Here is a 21,965-nt window from a genome sequence, read left to right as displayed (position 1 = left end):
CAAATTGTGAGAGACTCCTGGGAAAACTCCACAGTAAAACGATTTTTAGAAAGATGAATCCAGAGAGTGGATAAGTGTTTCCAAAACTGTGGGACAGCTTTAATATCAGAGGTAAGAGGACACGGATTGTACCAGTTTAGCTCCCAAGAGTGAGTGCCTGCTTTTCAGCAAAAAGCCCCTGTAAAGAGGTAAAAAGTGACTGGAGACCCCCCTTTTACATTTTTCTGCCTTAAAATGTGAGGGACAGTGAACTATATCCATAGAGTCAAATCCAACACATGCCAAGCATACTGTAGCCGACATGAGAAATGGCATAAATAATCCTGGATTAGGCCACCAAATAATGAAGAGAGCAACTTCTACTGTGTGGTTTACGGTAAAATTTACAAGTACAGACATACCCTAAGGAGCAAAGAAGCATCAGAATACTGGCAGTTATGAAATTTATCAAGTGCATTACAGTAACAGTAGAAAGACAGACAGGATAGCAGGAGATTCATCTACATAGAATATGGTGGTATTGAAATATCAAGGCCTTCAAGATAAGTCATCGAAAAACAGGAAACAATTTTTGCCAAACAGGACAAAAATACACAAAGTCAGAAAACTGCAGACTAAAAATGAATTATAAGTAAGGAACAATAAGAAAAGGTTCTGTCAGTGTTAGAATCAAGGTGTCTGCATGGGGAAATATAAGTCCTTCATCTCATGAGAAATGTAATAGCTGACATTCACAGAATCACAGGATAGGACAGGATGCCTGCAGGTCATCTTGTCCAATCCACCAGCTCAAGCTGGACCACCTATAGCCAGTTGCTCAGAACCATAGCCAGACAGCAGAAATTAAGTGGGCCAGGCTTCACATAAAGTTAATTTTAACTAGAAGCAGCAGCTTGAATCAAAACAGCAAAAGATCACTAAAATATTAAAAATAGTAATTTGAGATGTGTTAAGTATCCTCAAATTGTTTTTATCAGTTCTGCAAAGCTGAATTTACTGACCATACCACAATAGCCATTCAGGTGTTCGTAAATAACCTTTGAACTGTTGAGAATAATTTTTTAAAAATTACGGAAGATTGAGAAGGTCCCAGAGGATTAGAGAAGAACACCTTTCAAGTTACCTTTGAGAAAACAAGACAGATCTGTGGACTAAGAACACACAGCCTAACTTCATAAGAAGATACAAAAGCAAAATATTAAACAATCAAGACCAAAATGGTATACGGTAACAATGATGACAAAGCAATACAGCAGACAACATGGACCTTTCAAGAACAAATGGGGTACCTGGTTTAATGAAAAAAAGAGAGCCAGTCAACATGATGCATTTTGACATGATTGCTCTTTTAGCAAATGATAGAAATATGATCCAAGTGAAATCATTACAATAGACATCTAATAAAAAAACTATAATAAAGTGCTCCTCGGTGATTCGACATCAAAATAAAAAGATATTTCAAATGTGGCCCTGCAGGTCTCTGTCCAGAGCCAAGCTTTCTTCAGTATTTTCATTAAATACTTGAGTCATGAAGGAGAGCATGCACTTAAAAATTTTGCAGATGACACCAAGTTGGGAGAGTTGGCAGGAACACTGGAAGACACAATCTAAATTCAAAAACGTCTTGAGAAGTAGAAAAATCTCAAGGAAACAGTAAACTGAAATTTAAAAAGATGTAAAAAAAACTACATTTAGGAAAAACCTTTTTTATATATATAAAGCTTTGGGTATATATATATACACCAAAAAAACCTGAGAACATCTGTTGAAAATAATAATATTGTATTAAGGGATCCAGTTTTACAGTGGTCCACAGATCAAATATCGAAATTAAATGGTTACAAAACAAGATAAATTTAATCCCAACAGTAATATATATATACAGACGTGTATGTGTGTGTACGTGTGTGTGTATGTATATACATACACACACACACACACAAACTATAGCAATTATTCCATTTTATTTGCCATGCGTCAGCTGGGGCCATAATGAACACCACTGTCGACGGCTTGATGACCACTGATGAGAGGTCCTAAGGGTGTGATCATAGAATTGTAGAATGGCTTGGGTTGGAAGGGACCTTAAAGACCATCTAGTTCCAATTCCCCTGCCACTGGGCAGGGACGCCACCCAGTAGATCAAGTTGCCCAGGGCCTCATCCAACCTGGTCTTGAGCACCTCCAGGTATAGGGCAGCCACAACTTCTCTGGGCAGCCTGTGCCAGTGCCTCACCACCCTCTGAGTAAAAAAATTCCTCCTGACATCTCATCTAAATCATCCCTCTTTTAGTTTAAAAGCATTCCACCTTGTCCTATCATTATATGCTAAAGCAAGAAGTTGCTCTCCATAGTTTTTATAAGCCCTCTTTAAGTACTGAAAAGCTGCAATGACGTCTCCCTGGAGCCTTCTCTTCTCCAGGCTGAACATCCCCAGCTCCTTCAGCCTGTCTAACTGGACAGGTGCTCCAGCCCTCTGATCATCCTCATGGCCCTCATTTGGACCCACTCTAACAGATCCACATCCTTCTGGAACAGGTTGCCCAGAAAAGCTGTGGATGCCCCATCCCTAGAAGGGTTCAAGGCCAGGTTGGATGGGGCTTTGAGCAACCTGGTGTAGTGGAAGGTTCCCTGCCCATGGCAGGGGATTGGAATTAGGTGGTCTTTAAGATCTCTTCCAAACCAAACCATTCTAGTTTTTCTATGCTCAGTGCAACAAGGCTTCCAGTTATGGACCCTCAGCTGTACTGTTTAGCTTGGCAATCAAAGAAAGGCCATCAAAAAAATTAAGTAACTTGTTCGGATACCAAAGTCTCTCACTTCAGGTATTATGATTTGAAGAACATCAACAAAAATGGGTATGTTTGCCCCTCCACAATCCCTGACCCCCCTGAATAAGTACTATCTCAGAACACAGCAAGATAGCAGCACAGAAACCTGACTGTCAAAAAGCATGGTTATATGTATTGGTAAAGGAAAGTCAATAGCACAATACAAAAGATTGTAAGTACTTTTGAAAGACCATCGCAAACTCCACAATTTATATTGCTCCTGCACAGAAAACAGAAGTTACTCAAGCTTTATAACCATTCAGCAATGATCAGAGATATCCAAGTCTGGGAAGCACAGTTCTCTACCTGCTCGATTTAGCACATGATATACTTGCAAGGTAAGAGTTATGCTCACAAAGTTGAAAACTTCTTTCTGAAAAGCTAGGAAACTGAGACAAGTTTGAAAGTGGTGCTCTAAAACATCTTCCAAATGCTTAACAACTCAAAAGAGTTTTCAAACTCCCTGTGAGCTGTACTTGTCTCATTTACTCAAATAGGAAACCAGAGCTTTCATTAGTAGTATTACGGGATATTAACACCTGTTTCGATCCAACTTCGTTCTGGCACAGCCGTTAATGCAGACAAAACCTGCTCATTTCTACCCTCAAATAACAAGACATAGCTTAATGCTGCAATTATCAGCTATTGTATCCAAAGATACTGTAACAACCAAAGCCACTGGCCTGACAATTTTAATTTTTATGCCAACCAGACAAAATGCTTCATGTTTACTACTGCTTCAACCCAGTTCCAACATATGATCACCTAAACTTCTAAGAATGGTGCAGAATGGTGCATTACAATGTCTCTCTGTGGACATGTGCTGGACAAATTAATGGCCCAGATATACCAGTTTAACTTTGGACTAACATTCTTATCTTGACTTTGTAGATTCAAACTGGTTTTACCAGGCAGAATGTTGCTCTGAGTTGGGAGGCATTTGCTTAATGGTGGATACAAACACTGATGGTGGTATGAGATAGAAATGCACCACAAAAATCCGTTAATAGCCAACTAAAAATATGTTTCAGCAACCATGATATCAATGTGCTTTATATAGTAATAAAGCTAGCTTACCTACATGACCCTGGTCATGTACTAACTTAGGAAACACACATAATTAGAGAGAAATGATATATAAGCAAAGGTTAGAACACAGTAGTGTATCTACAGCTAACTTGAATTATGTACTTATTTGGAAATACAAGCACACTCATTTGGTGTCTCCAGGATTCATCTAATAGCTTATCTTTTTGCTATGCTTTAAAACAAAGCTCTTGAGGTATCTCTGGTTACAGTCAACCCTGAATGTCATGTCCCTGGAAGAGCTATGCATAGTTTTGCAGAATCCATAAACAGACACATTCTATTTAAGCAACCTAATATTAGATGCTCCAAGTTCTGTTACCCATTTTTTATACTAATATTTCATTTGAATTTATGCTATTCATGTCAGATAATTGTGACAAAGCAAGATTTATTTCCTCAACAGTGGTTCAGAGAGCTGACACGCTCTCCACTACTTACTTGCAAGTTAAAAATAACTTACCTCACTCCAGTTCCCTACTATCCAGTAGGCATCACCAGGCAAACTGTTGGATGTTATTAGGTGGTTACTTTCTGTGACATTCGTCAAAACCCCCTCGGATGCACTTTGGTTCCTGGTAGCACGCTCAAGAGCTGACGATTGTGTACTGGAGGTTATGTTGTCAGGAAGCAGTATTTCTGTTCTGTTGTCAGTCTGGTCTCTCAGTACATTACCAAACACTGTGGGCATTACTGTAACAGATGCTTCTTGGGTAGTTACTTCTATGACAGGCACATCGACTTGCAGACTGATAGAGTTTGCTGGTGTTGGAAACGCCAGCCCTTGTGCTGTTCTGCTAACAGGAAGGAGCGCAGAAGGCTCTTGGGGAAGAGATGCCTGGGGGAGGTGAGAAGTCACACTCTCATTCTGAAGGATGTGAGAGCTAGTACCTATCGTTGTGCTCCTGGTTGTGATTTCAGGATCGTGTTCTGTGCTGTAAAGGCGATCAATCTGTTTCCCACTGCCTCCTACTGACCCATCAACATCATCAGATTCTTCGGTTAAGTAATCATAGCTGGAACTTATTTCTGGACTACTGGTAAAAGAGGAGACAGGAGTGTACTCACTTTTTTGCACCTCACCCGTTACAGCAGAAACTGGCTCACTTTCAGAAACATTTTCAGCATGGTTTATAATTTTGGTACTTGAGCTATTATGAAAAGGCCACGAAGTAGTATTTTGATGTGAACTATTTTCAGTAGAAACAACAGGATAATTGTAAACATCAGTTGATCCAACAAAATTATTTTGTAATGTTTTGCTGGTTGTTCCTTCTTTTTCAGAGACATTATCCAAACCAGAGGACGTAGGCAAATAGGGAGTTACACTTTCAGGATTGGGTGTTTTTGTTGTTGTATGGAACCTTGGGCTTGGTAGAGGTATGGGTATTCTGTTAGGACGACTCCGTTTGGGATTAGTAGTTGTTTTTCTGATTATGATCTTTCCTCTTCTGGGTGCCAGTGGGGGTATCAGAAATCTTCCAGCAGAAGGACATTGCTGAAGACCACACAGGGCCTTAGAGTTTGGTCTCTTGGAACTATCACATGGCTCATGGTTATTTTTGGCACAAGTAACGTTACGAGTCCTAATCCCTCCACCACAAGTAACGGTGCACTGCAGAAGAAACAGAATTAATACAATACCTCTCTTCATTCTGTTGTACAAGTCAGTTAAGTATCAACTGGCAGCTCTCTTCAATAAAGAAGAATCATTGCAAATAATCAATGACAAATTTTCTTTTTTTCCTGAGGAACAAGCCCTTCATTTTAGTGATTTTCTGTTATCATGGAGCTTTTGCCAAATTTTTAGAAGAGTAAATGTCACCTTGAGTAAACATCAGTGATAAAAGACTACTTGATAAAGAAAAAATATGGAATTCTAGAAAAATACGCTAGAATTTGATTTCTACTGTGAAACAATCACAAAAGTTGTTTAGCCAACACCTTTACCACCAAAAATATAAAAAACAGACTGAAAAAGCTGCCATCAAAAGCATCTGTCTGGCTCACTATTGGCTGCTCCTGATGCCACAAACCTGCTGTGATGACTTCTGCAACTCCTAGATCCTTGCTGACTTTATGAAATGGATCTTTCATTCAGTCTTAATGCAACCACCACTTGCTGCCAGGGCTGTTCACATCTCTCCTATTGGACTTGGACTATTACAAGTAAATAACCCATGTGTCTTCTGTTTAAATGGGAGCACTATCATGTGCAAAGTGTGCTGGAAGTTAAGGAGACGTTTTTTCAATGATGTTCCTTATCCTCAGCCCCACAGGTACAGCCACAAGTTTAGCAGCTGTCACTCCCCTGATGACTTTCTGAAATTTCAACGTACTTCTCCAGTTTGAAGTACCAAGGCTGGTTGACGGGTTGGTTATTAATGGTGATGTTACATATAACCTGCTGAAGAAAGTCTCCTCTGGATGCAAGGGAGCCTGACGAGCTAAACCAGGTGCTCAGCACAATTACAAACACTCATACTGCCAGCACTTTAAAATCCCTGGGTTATCTAACCCTTCTTAGAGCTAGTCTAGGTCACGGAGCAGTAGAAACGCCTGTGACCTTGTGTTATTGGTACTTCCTGCATTGCCAACACCTGTACACTAACATCAGCTCTGCAGCAACAGGCACAGGGAGGAAAGCAGAGTAGGCACTTTCATTAGACATTCTGCCTGTCCTCCTTGCACTTCCAGCAATATAGCATATTTAGTGTACTCAGAGCTATGCAAGTTTACATTAGCTTCAATTTGACCTCTGAAGTTGTTGAGACTGGCAGTAATGGATTTTGCCTGCTGAGGACGACAGTAACTGCTGGCACCATGTTGCTGCTTCCACAGAAATACAACAAACTTACTTTGCCACCTGTATGATTAAGATCAGCATTCTGGTAAATTAAAAAGAACATCTAACCTCATTAGCTTTTTGGGACAATGTGTGTCTTTCTCCCAGAACTAGCTTTGAAAACCTCTGCATTAGATTACAGCCAAGAACTAAAAAGAGATTCCAGAATGGCTGTAACACTTCATCCTCATTATCTACCTAATTAAGCATGTTCAGTTTTTAAGATACAGAATGATCTTCTAACAGCAAGGTAAGTTCAGAGTAAAAGGAAGTTTTGCCTGTATAAAATCTCTCTCTCAAATTTACCAGCGAAAAAAAAACTTTCTCCAATTACAAACATCCCGAAAATGTTGCCATTTGTTCAGGAGAAATAGTCGAGCCCATACTCAACCCCCCCATTTTGTTGCAGGTGAATAAAACCATCATAAAATTCTACTAGCTCATTATCCTGAATCTGCTATCAAGCTCATTAGTGAGTTTGATAAAAAAAAAAATGAAATAGGAGAAAGAAGGCAGTGGAGTTTTTAAAAATGGAAGTTTTGAAAAACTTGTTAAACTTCAATTTTATTGACATCTGAAATGGAAATATTTGTTATGCATTTGTTTTCATGATTATCAGTTACACTTTCTTATCTCAGTATATACAACAAAACTGCCTGTTTGTGAGGTTAAACAAAAGCAAATCTCACTGTATCAGAACAAAACAATTTAAAAATTTCACATGACTCAAAACCTATTTCTTCCTCCCAAAAGATGTATCTTGGTGTATTTTTAGGTTTCATGTAGAAGTAGACTGCTCAATATGTTGGGGCTCCAACGGAACGTGAAGTTGGGAAGCACCTGCAGGTACCAGCAACATAATCTAAAGAAAGCTAAGAAGCGCGAGGTCCTTCCACAGATTAAGAAGTAGGACAGAGCACAGAAAACAAGTGCTCCCAATTAATACTAGCATATATTGCAGAATCTGTTCTAGTATATTTAGACAAATTTACTATTTTGCAGTCATTAACTTGACCACCTCACATTCTGCAGTTCATGAGCTGTCAATGAAATAACTGCACAATATTTAATTAACACTTGAAGGGTGCACAGATATTCTAGTGTTAATATGAGCTTCAGACTAATACTAGAAATAAAAGGCTTGCATGCTGCTGCAAAAAATGACAGAGATATGAATGTAAAAGAGATATAAATGTAAAAATTATAAAAAAGTTTCTTTTTATCCCTGTAGACATGACATGGAGCCTTCCCCCATCTGTTTCACAGCAGTAATGAGTATTCCATAGAATTCTGTGCATGCAAACATGCTCTGTTCTGTGGTACCAAGCAAGCCAAAACCTCAGAAACATCTCACACACAGCACTTGTTGAGGTCATCAGCAAACAGTACAGCTTTTTTTTTCCTCTTGTGAAGACTCGTTAAAAAATAAGGGAAAAAAAAAAACAGATCATTGGTCTTCTCTATTGATTATGACAGGTCATTTTGAAAAAATAAAAAACAGAAAACAAACATTTAATGCTACAGGTGACATGAATTTACCTCAGTCCAGTTGCTCACTGTCCAGTCAGATGGGCACAAGACATCCCTGTTGCATGACAGATGGGTCTTTGGTTTAAGTAGGTGCTGGCATTCTGTGACAGCCAATGCCTGCTCATCAGATCCCACTGTCTGGATGCAAAGTACAGTTCGTTTCTTCTGTCCTGTTGGGCCACATGTTGTCGAACATTTCTGCCATTCTCCTGCCCACCATCTGAAAAATGGGGGATACGAAACATTACAGAAAATAATCCATAACCAGCACATTAAAGATACTCCTTCACATCTATGAGTAACTGCTAGGAAGCTTAGTTATTTTTTTTACTCTATCATATTATCTGCTTATTATTACCTTAATAATACAGAAAGAGTTAACAAATCAGAATCACCAGAGGGTGTGTAATTACAACAGCTAGGTGGAAAAGACCACCACACATGTCTATGCAGCCAGTGTTGCAGGAGTGTTCAAACTGGCATTGGCACTGAACAACCTCCACAAGGGCAAGCAGCAAGGCAATAACATCAGAAGACCAGAAGCTATGTTGCTTGCAGTCAGAGCTATGCTGCTTGCACCCCTGCAGGATTAGTGCCCAGCATTGCTATATCTCTGGTCCTAGCTGGGTGGTCTGTACTACAGCGGCCTTTTCTGTACTTTTTCCATTCAAAAGTAAAAACAAGCCCCTTCTGTGTCTCTCTCCTGATTACAGATGGTCTTCCATGGCATACTGTGTAACGCTTTACAAAATGAAAATTAAATATTTCATCTCAGAGCAGTGTTTTCCAGTGCAGCTTGGAGTACCCTAGGCAAGAACACAGTTCCAAGCTGCTATATAGGCAACTTAGCTCAGCTGTGAACTCCAGACTAAAAATGCTCCTTAGACACTGTAAATTGCTCCTGAGTTTTGAAGTCATGCCAAAGCCTTACACATACACACCCCACCAGGGACATATATTTTATTACATATTTTGCTTTTACAGAAATATGAATTTCCCTATAGAAATATGCTTTTCTAGACAAAAGGCAAAAAAAATGTTTTGGGCTTAAACCCAAAATTACCATCTTTTTTTTCTCCCCTCCTTTTTAGGGCAATGAACTTAGAGCAAAATAAACCCATTCTGATAAACACATCAAAGTTCCATGGCAGGTTTTATTGCAGTTTTTAGCATTCATCTGGATCTATCACAATCTTCTTGCTTTCTCTTCCATCTTACTGCATTTCTGGCTTCTTTGGTTTGTGGCTTCTTCGGTTTCCCTCTCCCCTTTCCACTTTCATTCTCTGTTTCCCGATTAATTTATTCTTCAATTGTTAATAAGCTGTCACTCATTTGGAAGGCAATGATAGGCACTGATATCTACTCATAATCACCCAAAAAAAAAAAAAAGGCTCAGAGCAATCAAGCTACACACACAGCTCATTTGTGCAACCATCTGGTCTCCTTTGGGGTACCTACACCTTCCTTCTCTTTACTTATGAATATATATTGCATTTCCTTTTAAATTACACTATAAGCCCTTTGGGGCACGCGGTAGAATGGTAACCCACAGCCACAGCCCTGTATGAGGCCTCTGGACATTGCTGTAATAAAAAGAATAAATTAATTATCTCCTTCTGCCTTTCTTTGGAGTGTTTCTTGCTCTTTCAGGTTTCTACAAATAACAAAAGAAAGCTAACAACCAGTTAAAAAGAAAAACAAAGTGCACCTCAGTCGTATGTGGCAAAAAAGAAGAGAAAAAGATATTATCATAACCTTAATCAAGTCATTTCAGGGTTGTTTTCATCTCTTGCATCTTCTCTCCAATTCTCTTTATCATCTCTAGTATCTTGTAAACAGCTGATGCTTTGGCACAAATGCAATCTGAAGTATGTGAATTGCCCTATTAATTTTAATGGAACCAGATCACATATTTCAAGTTACAAACATGCTAAGCTGACACCCCCTCCCTCACTATTTTCACGTGGCTCTGAGTGAGAGTTCAGCAGTTTGCAAGTTTAAGTACTGAATTCTTAGCACTAAATTATCAGTTTCCTACAGAACCTATCTTCACCAGCAGTAATGGTAAATTATTAACAAGCTAGCAAACACAAAACATTTTTTAAAAAGTCACTGAAGAAAATAAATTCTCTGAAGTTAGGAAATCCCAGAATTAAGATTGTATCCTATTGCATCTTCATGGACTACTTTTAATCATGTAACTTTTTCCACTGAACCCTTCCTCATGCAATGTAGGTAGCAGATGGTACTGATGAGTCAATTAGTTAATTAACCACCACCTTGTTCACCACACACAATTCAGAAAACTTGCTTTTATTAAAAGCTTATTCTCATCAGTAACTGGAGATCCCAATAGTGCATTTTTCTTATTTCCATTCTGGTGCATATGCACCTGTCTTAAACACTCAGTGTTGTGGTTTAACCCGGCCGGCAGCTAAGCACCACACAGCCGTTCGCTCACCCTCCCCCCTCCCTCTCTGGGATGGGGGAGACAAACGGGAAAGTGAAGCCTGTGAGTTGAGATGAAGACAGTTTATTAATACAGGAAAATAATAATAATAATAATAATAAACGATAATAGTACTACTACTAATAATGTGTACGAAACAAGTGATGCACAATGCAATTCCTCACCACCCGTTGACCGATGCCCAGCCTATCCCCGAGCAGCCGGCCCCCCACCCCGGCCAGCCACCCCTATATATTGTTTAGCATGACGTCAGATGGTATGGAATACCCCTTTGGCCAGTTTGGGTCAGCTGTCCTGGGTCTGTCCCCTCCCAGCTCCTGCTGCACCCCCAGCCTGCTCGCTGGCAGGACAGAGCGAGAAGCCGAAAAGTCCTTGGCCTGGTGTAAGCACTGCTCTGCAACAATTAAAACATCAGCATGTTATCAGCGCTCTTCTCATCCTAATCCAAAACATAGCACCCTACCAGCTGCTAGGAGGAAAATTAACTCTGTCCTAACTGAAACCAGGACACTCAGTCATGAGAAACTTAACATGGAAATACAGCCTGGCTCTTCACGGTCCCCACTGAAGACTTCTGAACTGCAGTGTCCCAGCAGAAGGCGAAGACAGGCAAAGCAAGGAGGAAAGAACATTTACCATCTGCTTGTCTGTTCTATTACAGGGTGCTCCAAAGCAGGTCCTGGACTGCACAAAAGGGAGCAGCACCTGAGTGACAAAACACCAGTCATCTAGGAGCTTCTGCTGTCTGCACACTGCAGAGCCATCACCGAAACTGGAGGTGGCTGCTGAGCACACAGCCAGAATTGACACAGCAATCTGAGATCCACACATCCAGCTTCTAAACTGAGATGACCAAGCTGTCAGTCCTCCCAGCTGTAAGCTAGAGAGTGGAGGGCACTGCCAGACAGACTTAGATTTGGGCAGGTTATAAGCAAGCCTTTTTTTTTTTTCCTCAATCACATGCACAGAGATGCCTGGCAAAGAAAAGGATATGGGGAAGAAAACTAGTAGGTAGCTGTGCTGATTGTGGTGTGACAAGTTGGTAGAAACTGAAGCCTGATGGGAGTTTGTCTAATACTTGTTCCTACTACAGCAAATGAGTGGCTCTTCAATATTAATGCATCACCTTGTCCCTACAAAGTGACAGGACTGTCTTATCTCCACAGGCAGACATGGCACAGAAAGATTGTGTTCACAAACAAATGAAGTGTATGATTTGGGTAACTAATTTGTGTGAGCACAAATTTTCCTGAGGCTCTCAAACTAGAGAGCAGCCTGTATGGTGAAAGCATAACTTCAGTAGATTTTCCACTGCAGCTGTGAGTGCTCAGCTCTTCTACAGTCCAGCTAGCAGCACCCAATCATGCATCCAGAAAATGAAGAGCATACACGTAAGAAGAATTTTTGAAAATTATGTGACTTGCCTGTCATAACAACAATTTTGGGACAGAGGTAGGGACAAAATCTGATTTTCCCAGGGGGCATTCAGCTGCCTGGAATGAGACTTCTCTTTTTCCTATCATACTGAGTTTTCAAGGTCTGTAATAATTGAGGCAGAGCCCAACAACCCTGTCTGTCTATGCCTAGATGATGTATGCTGAATGAGGATCCTGTTGGGATTTTGGGACCTAAGTTTGCTATATTCATCCTATGGGGCTCAATATTCCTGCCCTCTCACTATTTCTTTAAAGAAAGACGGTCTTCTTTCACTACACATACTTGTACAACACCAGGCAGAGCACGTTATCAACAAGGCACTGTTATTTGGTCTAAGTATTATAGTAGAAACAAAACTTTATGTTCTTATTATGCTGTTGAAGTTTACTAAACAATTTAGAAGCGGGACAATACAATAAAATTGTAAAGAAGCAGATCAATTTGGATATTGCAGGAGATCCCAAGTACTTTGAAAATATCCTATTTACGGTTCCTCTGTTTAAGGGGGTAGTCAGGTTAAAATCGCTTCAGGCAATTTTCTGTACGGGCAGGGTAAAACTTCTACTCAGAGCACAAGTAGTTAAAATTGCTCTCTTTTTCTTCATGTAGTATCTGTTGATTTTTATCATGAACACCTATGGAGCAAAATCCATGCCTATCCAAGAAACATATAACTGGAAACCTCATTCCATAGCGTAGTATGGAAAACACATACATTCACGCCACAGTCACTCCTGCTGAGGAGCATCACTGAAGTTTCACATGAGCAGCTGTATCATGTTTGAACTCTCAACTATTCAACCATATTTATTTTGTTCTTAGTCAACACGTGGCACACATGTATTGCTACATTTAAAATATTTGCATTGCCCCAGATTTTTTTAGTAGGAAGCATGGGGAAGAAACAAAACAAGAATAATATTAAGACTTGGACTTTGCAGAAGCCTGTCATTAAACAGTTTATAATTAACTTCCTGAAATGGATTGATGAGATAAGACCTGGTTTGTGCAAGTTACAAACATTAATGTTATTCTTTGCCTGTAGCTACCATTTGATACATTATCTAATTTTGAGCTAGTGACCTAGTAGATAGGTGCGTGGTAGCCTGTTTTCCATCCACGGGATTCAGCAGATCATAGGAGGGTTGTGCAAGACAGCATCCTTGTTTCAGACAGGATGTTCCCACAAAGAAACTGGTCTGCTGTTGGGAAACATGATATCATCTAGCAGTTCCAGTCTTGTGGCTACAGCTCCAACCAAAGGTTCCCAGTAGTGCCATTTTTAATGACACTGTCCTCAGCTCTCGTACAGAATTTAGCCACCTCTCACTACAAAACACCTGTCCTTTGGCAGTTTCACATGAACTCTCAGTTGTGCTAAATAGTGCCGTACAGGACACCTTTCTCTAACATTCAGATTTTCTTTACAACCACCAAACCACAGTATCTTGTGTGCTTGAAGTGCCTACTTGCTTTTCAGACAGAGATGTCTGAAGGTGAAGGGCCTAGAGAACAAGTCTTATGAGAAGTGGCTGAGGGAGCTGGGGTTGTTTGGCCTGGAGAAAAGGAGGCTTAGGGAGACCTTATCACTCTCTACAGCTACCTCAAAGGAGGTTGTATCAGGGTGGAGTTGGTCTCTTCTCCCAAGCAACAGGCGATGAGACAAGACAAAATGGCCTCAAGTTGAAGCAGGGGACATTTAGGTTCAATATTATGAAAATTTTCTTCACTGAAAGCATTGGTGAAGGTTGTAAAGCATTGGAACAGGCTGCCCAGTGAAGCAGTTGAGTCACTATCCCTGGAAGTATTCAACATACATGTAGATGCAGTGCTTAGGAACATGCTTTAGTGGTAGACTTGGCAGTGCTAGGTTAAGGGTTGGACTTGATGATCTTAGAGGTCTTTTCCAACCTAAATGATTCTATGATTCTACGTGTAACTACCTGTCTGGGTTAGACATAACACACATGTCATGGAAAAGTAAATATCAGCTAAACCCCATGCTGGGACCACAGCCTGGATCAGAGACCAGATCTACAAAATAAGTGGCCTGGGAAGGGTGAATAGGAACTTACTATTCACTGTCAGCACTTCTATTAAAAGAATTAGTGGCGACCAAAAGAAGCTGGTAAGAGCCACATTCAAAATAAATAAAATGTGTGGTTCTCCACACAGTGGGCATAAAAAATGTGGAACTTCTTGCAAAGGAAGACGTATATGAAAGACGTTTCACAGTTGCAGAGGGAGGCTGAATTACTGCAGAGAGAAAGCATACATTGCTCTGGAAATGCATCGAGTTAAAAACAGTTGGAAACTCTAAGAGTATTAGAACAGGAGATAATTTATGCCTGCCTTGTCTGTTCCTCCTTAGGCATGTAGTTATGGCCCTGCTAGAAACCAGAATAGGGGCTTACTTAGATGGTCACACAACTACAGTCATTCTTCTGTTAAGATAAAAATACATATGGAAATTGACTCTAGAAGTATATATTGTCTGGGTTCCCTGCACTGAGGACTGAAAATTGTCAAGTATTTTTTGCAGTCCTCAGAAGGATAATTACTCCTTTTCTCTGCTGAGCAGAATGAGCTTGAGAAGCATCACTCCAACTGGCAGCATACGAGAGCTTTTCTGACTAGTTCACACTTAATGTAATTCCGCGATCTGCCTTATAATGGACAAGTTCTGCTCCCTCACTTTCAAGAACAGGCCTGAATAATGCAACCACTTAGAGCAAATGGAGTAAACTTGAGCACATTTGAAACATTTGGAATAAATAAAACAGTTAATACATGTAGTAAATACAAAGTTCCCCCACACGTGGGAAGGCTCAGCTCTTAAGCAGTCAACTAGTTAATAAGTCTGATCTATTGTCAGTTGATTTCCTAGCAATCTATACAGAACTACGAAATGCTGACAGTTTATGCTTTTAACAGTTATTCATAGAGGCTGCAACCGTAAAGATGTAGTTCTCAAAGGAGGCATCATACTTTCTTGTGAAGATACTTGGAAACGACTAATAAAACCAACAGCCACACAATTTGTTACGTTAAAACTTCATGAAAATTGCTGCTGATACAGATAACATGGTATACCTTAAGGAAATCATTGCAATGACTTGGATTTGATCCCGAATTAACTAGAATTACTAGGTAAAGACTGATATACCACTGTGGACATCATGATAAAGGATTTCCAAAGAAAATGAAAGACAAAAGCAAGATGTTCCAGTATCCAAAGTACAAAACTAAAACCAATATTGACTGTAGCAACAAGAACAGGAGCTGTACTGTCACGTCCCTGCACCACTGATACCTTCCAGCAAATCTGTGCCTATTTTACAGCCACAGGCTGCTGTCACCTGGAATGTTTGCTATGGTTAATCTTCCTTACCCTGCTCCCTAAAATCGTAGAATGGAAAAAAGAGAGATGAAAAAGATCATTAAAATAATGCTATGGGAATAGAAAAAGTGATTCCCATGTGAACACAGAATGAAGAAAGCTGCACTTCCCTGGAAAGAAAAAATAAGAAGGGATACGATAGAAAAGATGTCATATTATAAGTATTAAAAAGAAGGTATGGTAATTAGTGTTATGAAAAAGTGCGCATTTCCAATCATCCTTCCTCACAAAAAGGACAAAGGAATATAAAAAAAATACTGAAAAACAGCATCAAAAGGCTTAAAAATCTTCTCTGCAAGTTGAGTTTTGGAACATGCAATGATACAGTATTACTTGAGCTAAGACAGAATTTTTAAAATAAAAACTTACATGGCTTGCATGCACACCTGCATCTAAACTAAATGAAAAGAGTATCTATACAGATGACAGATAGCATTCTCTGCCTTTCACAGCAGACTGCTCAGCAACTCACACTGGAAACTTTGCAGGGCAGCACACTCCTAATTTAATTATTACTGGGTTTCTGACACCTTGCTTTGAAATACTTAGGAGCTGTCACCGTGGCAGGCTGCAGATGTCACATTAATCTGGTATTAGAACCAACATTTCCTTTTGAACGACTCTGAAACAAGATTACAAGGGCCCTCCCAGTATCTGGTACCTGGGCGGACAGTCCTTCTCATAGCATTTCTTCTGTCGTCCATTTGGCTGTGTTGCTGGGTCGCAGAAGGAGTTTTTGATTGCTCCACTTCCCTTTCGCATGCAGTGGGCAATCTGGCGCCGCACCCCTGGAAGAGAAAGACAAAAAAAAGGAAGAGTAATCCCTGTAGGCTGGGGAAAAACTGCAGAAGTTCTCTAGCATGGCGAGTACATAATGATTGCACTTCATCTTAGAATACAGGAACAGCTGTGTGACTCCTTCTGGAGTAAAATTCAGTTCTGCTGAATGCCTGGGCTATGTCGGGTATAAGTATACTTTAATCAAGTTGAAAAAGTGTCATGCATGGGTCTTTTGAATCAGTAGCTGAAACAACACACTAGAAAGCACTTTCCCTGATCTCAATTAAATTGTCAGTCTCCAAAAGGGTTCCTATATCCTGAAATCAGGCACAGCAAAGATGCAACATGATAGCACCAGGCTGTTTGCAGCAAGGGAATTTTGGTGATCTTTACTTTGTACTTCTGGAATGAGCAATTAAGCAGAAAACAAACCAGAGCATTTCACCAAAAAATATAACCCTGTGATTGCTAATGCTGAATTCTGCTTTTTAAAAGTTCTGATACAAATGACCTAAAATGATGATGTCATAACACAAAGGAGAAAATCTGTTTTTTAAATAACTAATACTCAGCACTGATGATAAGAGGCAAATTACAGCAGTGGAAAGAACAGAGATATTCCATACATACAACTAAGATTATTTACTAATAGTTCCACTCACTAAAACTCCTGCTCATTTAAGGGAAAGAAACATGAACCAAAATATTGCATCAACCCTACTGTGAACCTAAAGAAAACTACTTACCAGAGGCCTGCCTTCCACAGAATTTTACAATAATTTGAGGTAGATTCTGTGCTGCAAACCCAAACAAATCCCAAGGACTAATAAGACTGAAGAAACCTTTTTTATTCATTGCTATTAAACTAATTTTGCTATTAATTCACAACAACTAATATGCAGATGCTAAGTCACTCTCTCTGTGACTTTTATCCCTCTCCTGGGAAGGAATGGGCCTAGTAACACTACTACCATGGTGTCAGGGAAGCATTACATTATTTTGCAGTATTTTTAGGAATCAAGCTTCTCCTTCTCTCATACCTCCTAATAACCAGCATGGGAATCTATCTGGAAGACAAGAACAGCAATCTATACATAATAATGCTTGGGAAATATGAAAATATCCTTCTATGCAGCATATGCTTCTGTTCCTCTATACGGTATCCCCATATATGACCATGAACATGTATGTCATAAAAATTCACGCTAGCATTATTACTACTTTGATTTAAATAATTTCACAGCATTCAAAAAAAACTTTAAATAAAACAAAAAAAAGAAAAAAAAAGAAAGAAAAGAAGAAACAGACTACCAAATGTAATACTAGGAAATCCAAAGTCAGCAATAGAGGTAATTTTTGGTGGGAGAACTGAGCATGGAGTGCAGATATGAAGGGGAACTTATAGCCAAATATTACTGAAAAAGACCTCCACAAGACAGAAGAAAATTAAAAACTTTCTATGCATATTTGGGTCATTCCTTCCATGAATTAGATGGAAACCTTTACCCCCTTTTGATAGCAGTCCAGGATATCAGGTCTGTGACACTGAAGAAATGCTATAGCTTCTTGAGTTACTTTCAGACTTGTGGCTGGGATGAACACAACAATTACCAAAGCCAGCATGGGATTTGATGTTGAGCCTCCTATAGTCATAAACAAGGGCTGATTTTCTAGAACATGGATTTGTTTCACCTAAAAGGGAGAATGAGAGGGACTGCAGCCCTACCCTTCCATTAATACTCGTTTTGCTGAGGCACTCGAGCTCCGGGGTATGTGATGTCGCAGTAGCTGCATGACAGCACAGCCTCTCTGACTGCAGCACGGACATGGCTCTCCTTTTCCTAGGGGACTCCAAGCAGCAGAATGCTTTTTGGTTCAGTGCAGGACTCCCAAGCAGCAAGGTCCTGTTTTATGCTACGGAAAATGTAACTGGAATAGTAAGCAGCCTTTCTGTTAGTTGTAAACAAAGCAGTTCACAGAAATACATTTCTGTTCCTTTCAAAATCATATGATATGTTGCTCTTACAAATGTAAATAAGCTACAGAAGAATTCTTTTGCTCTGATAATTTTTTAGTGTCATTTCAGCTGCTATAATTCACTTTAAAACCACTATAAACCTTCACAGAAGTATTGTTCAGTCTGTACATTTCCATAAAACATTTGCTGATCACTGGCATCAATAAACAAATTTATTCACATTTTTATACACATTTTTTATTATGAAAGTTATATGAATTTGCACTGTAGTTTGAAAATCTGGAAAGTTCTGGGGTAGATGCATATGTTTAAAGAAATCATTAATTCTCTTTTTTTTCCTCATGATGGTGTACAGTTCAGTTCGAAAGCTGAAAGGAATTCTATATACACATATAGATGCATATATATTTTCTTGAAAGCTGTCATCTTAAAAATATAATAGCGTTTCAATTTAGCTCAGATACGATAAAGAAAGAAGGAACCTTGTGTGCAACTTTAATGTGTTTTTCAAAGTCCTTAGCTGGTAATGAAAATAAGATAGAAAAATAAAGTTGAGCTGGGTGAATGGTTCATAAAATTAGCTTGAACCTGCCTAAACAAAAATTTTATGCATCCCAAGCCTCATTTTTCTATTGAATGTTCAAGTCTTGCTTTCAGCTATACTATTCCTCTTTGCTTTTCCCTATGTCACCCTAAAATGTGATTACCCCTTCTATGATTAGAGAGAGTAAAATATATATAGGTATACATATAATGACATAATGAAACACAGCTGGGTATTTCATCTTGAGAAAGTTGAACTAGAAAACAGTGCAACAACAGAAAACTAGTCACCTCACACTGACCCTGGTTTACCAGCTTTCACGCAGGCCTTAATTTCAATTAAATCTGCTCAGAGACCACTTCTACCTCTCTGCACCACTTCAACCCTAATACAGAAGAACTTTTTAGACAGGAGATAGAAATTTGACCCACTCAGCTCCCAGTTTCTCACTTAGTTTGGAAAGGAAAAAATAAAAAGCACCAATTTGAAATCATTTGGGTCTGGATGGGTTTTGAAAGGGATTAGAAACCTCTTGGCTGAACAGCCTCACCACGGCAGGTGGCTTGGAACCAGATGATCTTTTAAGGTCCCTTCCAACCCAAGCTACTCCATGATGCTTAGTTTGGGTGAAGTTAAGGCTGAGAATGACAGAACCAAAGGTCCTGCACCTCCAGAAGCAGATATAGAAATGTGTGTGCAAAAGAGCATATTTGATAGCAAAACTCACTAGTTTTAACATTAAATTGTCACTGTTGTACATCAAATACTCTGCAAAGGAATTCACTTCAGTATTTGAATGAATGACATTCAGTGAATGCACAAAGCACTCACACAATACAAGAGCCAGCCTTTACATTCTTGGTGCTATAAAACTTAGACCCGTAATCGTGAAGTAAAACACAGTGACTGTTGTTTTTTTTTTTAATCTCAATGCTACAAGTTTAGTAGTACATTTCAGTTCAGGAACACCTGGAGGTAATTTAGCAAAACAGCCACGATAACAGTTGTAAAGGATTTAGAGGGCACACAACAATTAACCCCCAAACAAATCTTACAGTCAAGTCCTCTGCAAAGCTTTGAGAATTTGCCAATCACTGCTGTTATCTACGGAGAAGTACATTTCTGAAGTTGCTTAATACTCTCCCTTTGTTGCAGCCGTGTTGTGTTTTTTGCTTCTTGTTACATTCAATGCCACTCAAAGCTAGTTCTAAAAAACATCACTATGGCCTTTTGACAAGGATAGAGGAATTTAACTTGTAATTTCTAATTGACCATTATGTAAAGACAGCATAATGGGTAGAAAGCATAATGGATCTAGAAAAATACTCAGTGAGACATTCAAATTAATCTTCCTATAAAAAAAGCTTTAGGGCTTTACACGCTACCTGGCTGGACAGCAGACTCTGGAGGGACAACCCTCTTGGCTAGAGGGCTGCTGTGCACAATTCAAGTTTGACAGTGGAAGAGCTTGTAGGACACCTTCTATAATGCAGACTTCCTGACTGCAAAGCAATTCCTTTCTTTTGCCTAAAGCAAATGGCAATCAGAGATTCCAACTACCCTGCAGAGAGGACAGAGCAAAGCTTATGATTTTTATTGTATATTATCCCCCTTAGAGTTTGTCATGAATGGATTGCAATGTAATTACCAAACTATTTTCTACATGACAAATGGATATTGTTCATTACCAAGTGTTCTCCTTTTCCCTGCACACAGTGTTAGGTATCTTTTGTATAGAAAATATTCACAGAATCATAGAACAGGTTGGGTTGGAAGGGACCTTAAAGACCATCTAATTCCAACACCCTGGCATGGGTTGGGACACCTCCAACCAGACCAGGTTGCCCAAAGCCCCATCCAGCCTGGCCTTGAGCACTGCCAGGGATGGGGCACCCTCAGCTTCTCTGGGCAGCCTGTGCCAGGGCTTCACCACCCTTACAGTGAAGAATTTCCTCCTCACATCTTATCTACACCTACCCTCTTTTAGTTTAAAGCCAATCCCCCCTGTCCTGTCACTCTGCTCCCTGACAAAGTGTCCCTCCACAGCTTTCCTGTAACAAGGGACTTCACCTGACTGCCAGGACTTTTCAAATGTGATGGAGAGAGGCTTCGCAACTCCGTAAGCCAGTCCCTCAGGACCCTGGGACGCAGGTCATCGGGCCCCATAAACTTGTACATGTTCAGTTTCATCAGGTGGTCTCCAACCTGCTCTTCACTTACACTGGGAGGAACTTTGTTCCCCCAGCCCTCACCTACAGGTTCAGGGACTGGAGAGACGTGGGAAGCCTGACTGCCAGTGAAGGCTGAGGCAAAAAATTTGCTGACTACCTCAGCCTTCTCCATGCCTGTTTTTACCAGCTCTCCCTTCTCGTTTTTCAGAGGGGGTAACACTCTCCTTGGGCTTTGCTTTCTGGCCAATGTACCTACAGAATCCCTTCTCGTCGTTCTTTGCATCCCTTGCCAAGTTCAGTTTCATCAGTGCCTTGGCTTTCCTGATCCCATCCCTGCACCTCAGAACAACATCCCTGTACCCTTCCCAGGCCATGTGTCCCTGCTTCCATTGCCTGTGCACACCTCAGTTTTACCAGCAGGTCCTTGCCCAGCCATCCAATTTTTCTGCCCTCCCTGCTCACTTTCTTACACAAGGGGATGGAGAGTTCTTGTAGTCAAAGAAAAACATCCTTGAAGAGTTGCTAGCTCTGTTCACCTCCTTTGTCCCTAAGGACATTGATTTTTCACACTACATTTTTTCCCTATTAAATGATGTTATTGTGGGCTGGTCAGACTCACTCTCTCTTTGAGACTATAAAAGACAGGGGCACGTGAAGGAGATGCTGGAAAACGTAAGCACATTTACTTCTTCTCTTTCACAGCTTCAATGGAATTGGGAAAGGATATGGACCAGGGCACAGCAATGTACGTGGTGCTATCCTGAGGCCAAGAGAGTTTTAGAAAATGGGGTCATTCTGAGAAGGGACAACCTCACTCTACAGAGACATTATGCATCATTGGGAATTTTTCCAGGTACAGATTCTTATCCAAGGGTAATGTATCATGGGGCTAG

The 21,965-nt window shown here is 40.0% G+C and overlaps 1 protein-coding gene across 3 annotated transcripts in view; it reads right to left on the bottom strand.

Annotated features, from left to right (window-relative positions):
• The window catches only part of ADAMTS12 (ADAM metallopeptidase with thrombospondin type 1 motif 12), a 171,716-nt gene that overhangs the window by 11,790 nt on the left and 137,961 nt on the right, over positions 1-21,965 (bottom strand). For all 3 annotated transcript variants that reach the window (XM_083818567.1, XM_083818566.1, XM_083818568.1), the window contains 3 exons: positions 16,261-16,387; positions 8,302-8,512; positions 4,381-5,532 (listed from right to left, as the gene is read on the bottom strand). In XM_083818567.1, the coding sequence (XP_083674693.1) occupies positions 4,381-5,532; positions 8,302-8,512; positions 16,261-16,387 (1,490 nt within the window). The remainder of the gene's footprint in view (positions 1-4,380; positions 5,533-8,301; positions 8,513-16,260; positions 16,388-21,965) is intronic.

This window comes from Anser anser (genome assembly GCF_964211835.1).
Source record: "Anser anser genome assembly, chromosome: Z".
Taxonomy (NCBI): domain Eukaryota; kingdom Metazoa; phylum Chordata; class Aves; order Anseriformes; family Anatidae; genus Anser; species Anser anser.
Note: the sequence above shows the minus strand (reverse complement) of the source record. Positions and strands in the feature narration are given on the sequence as shown.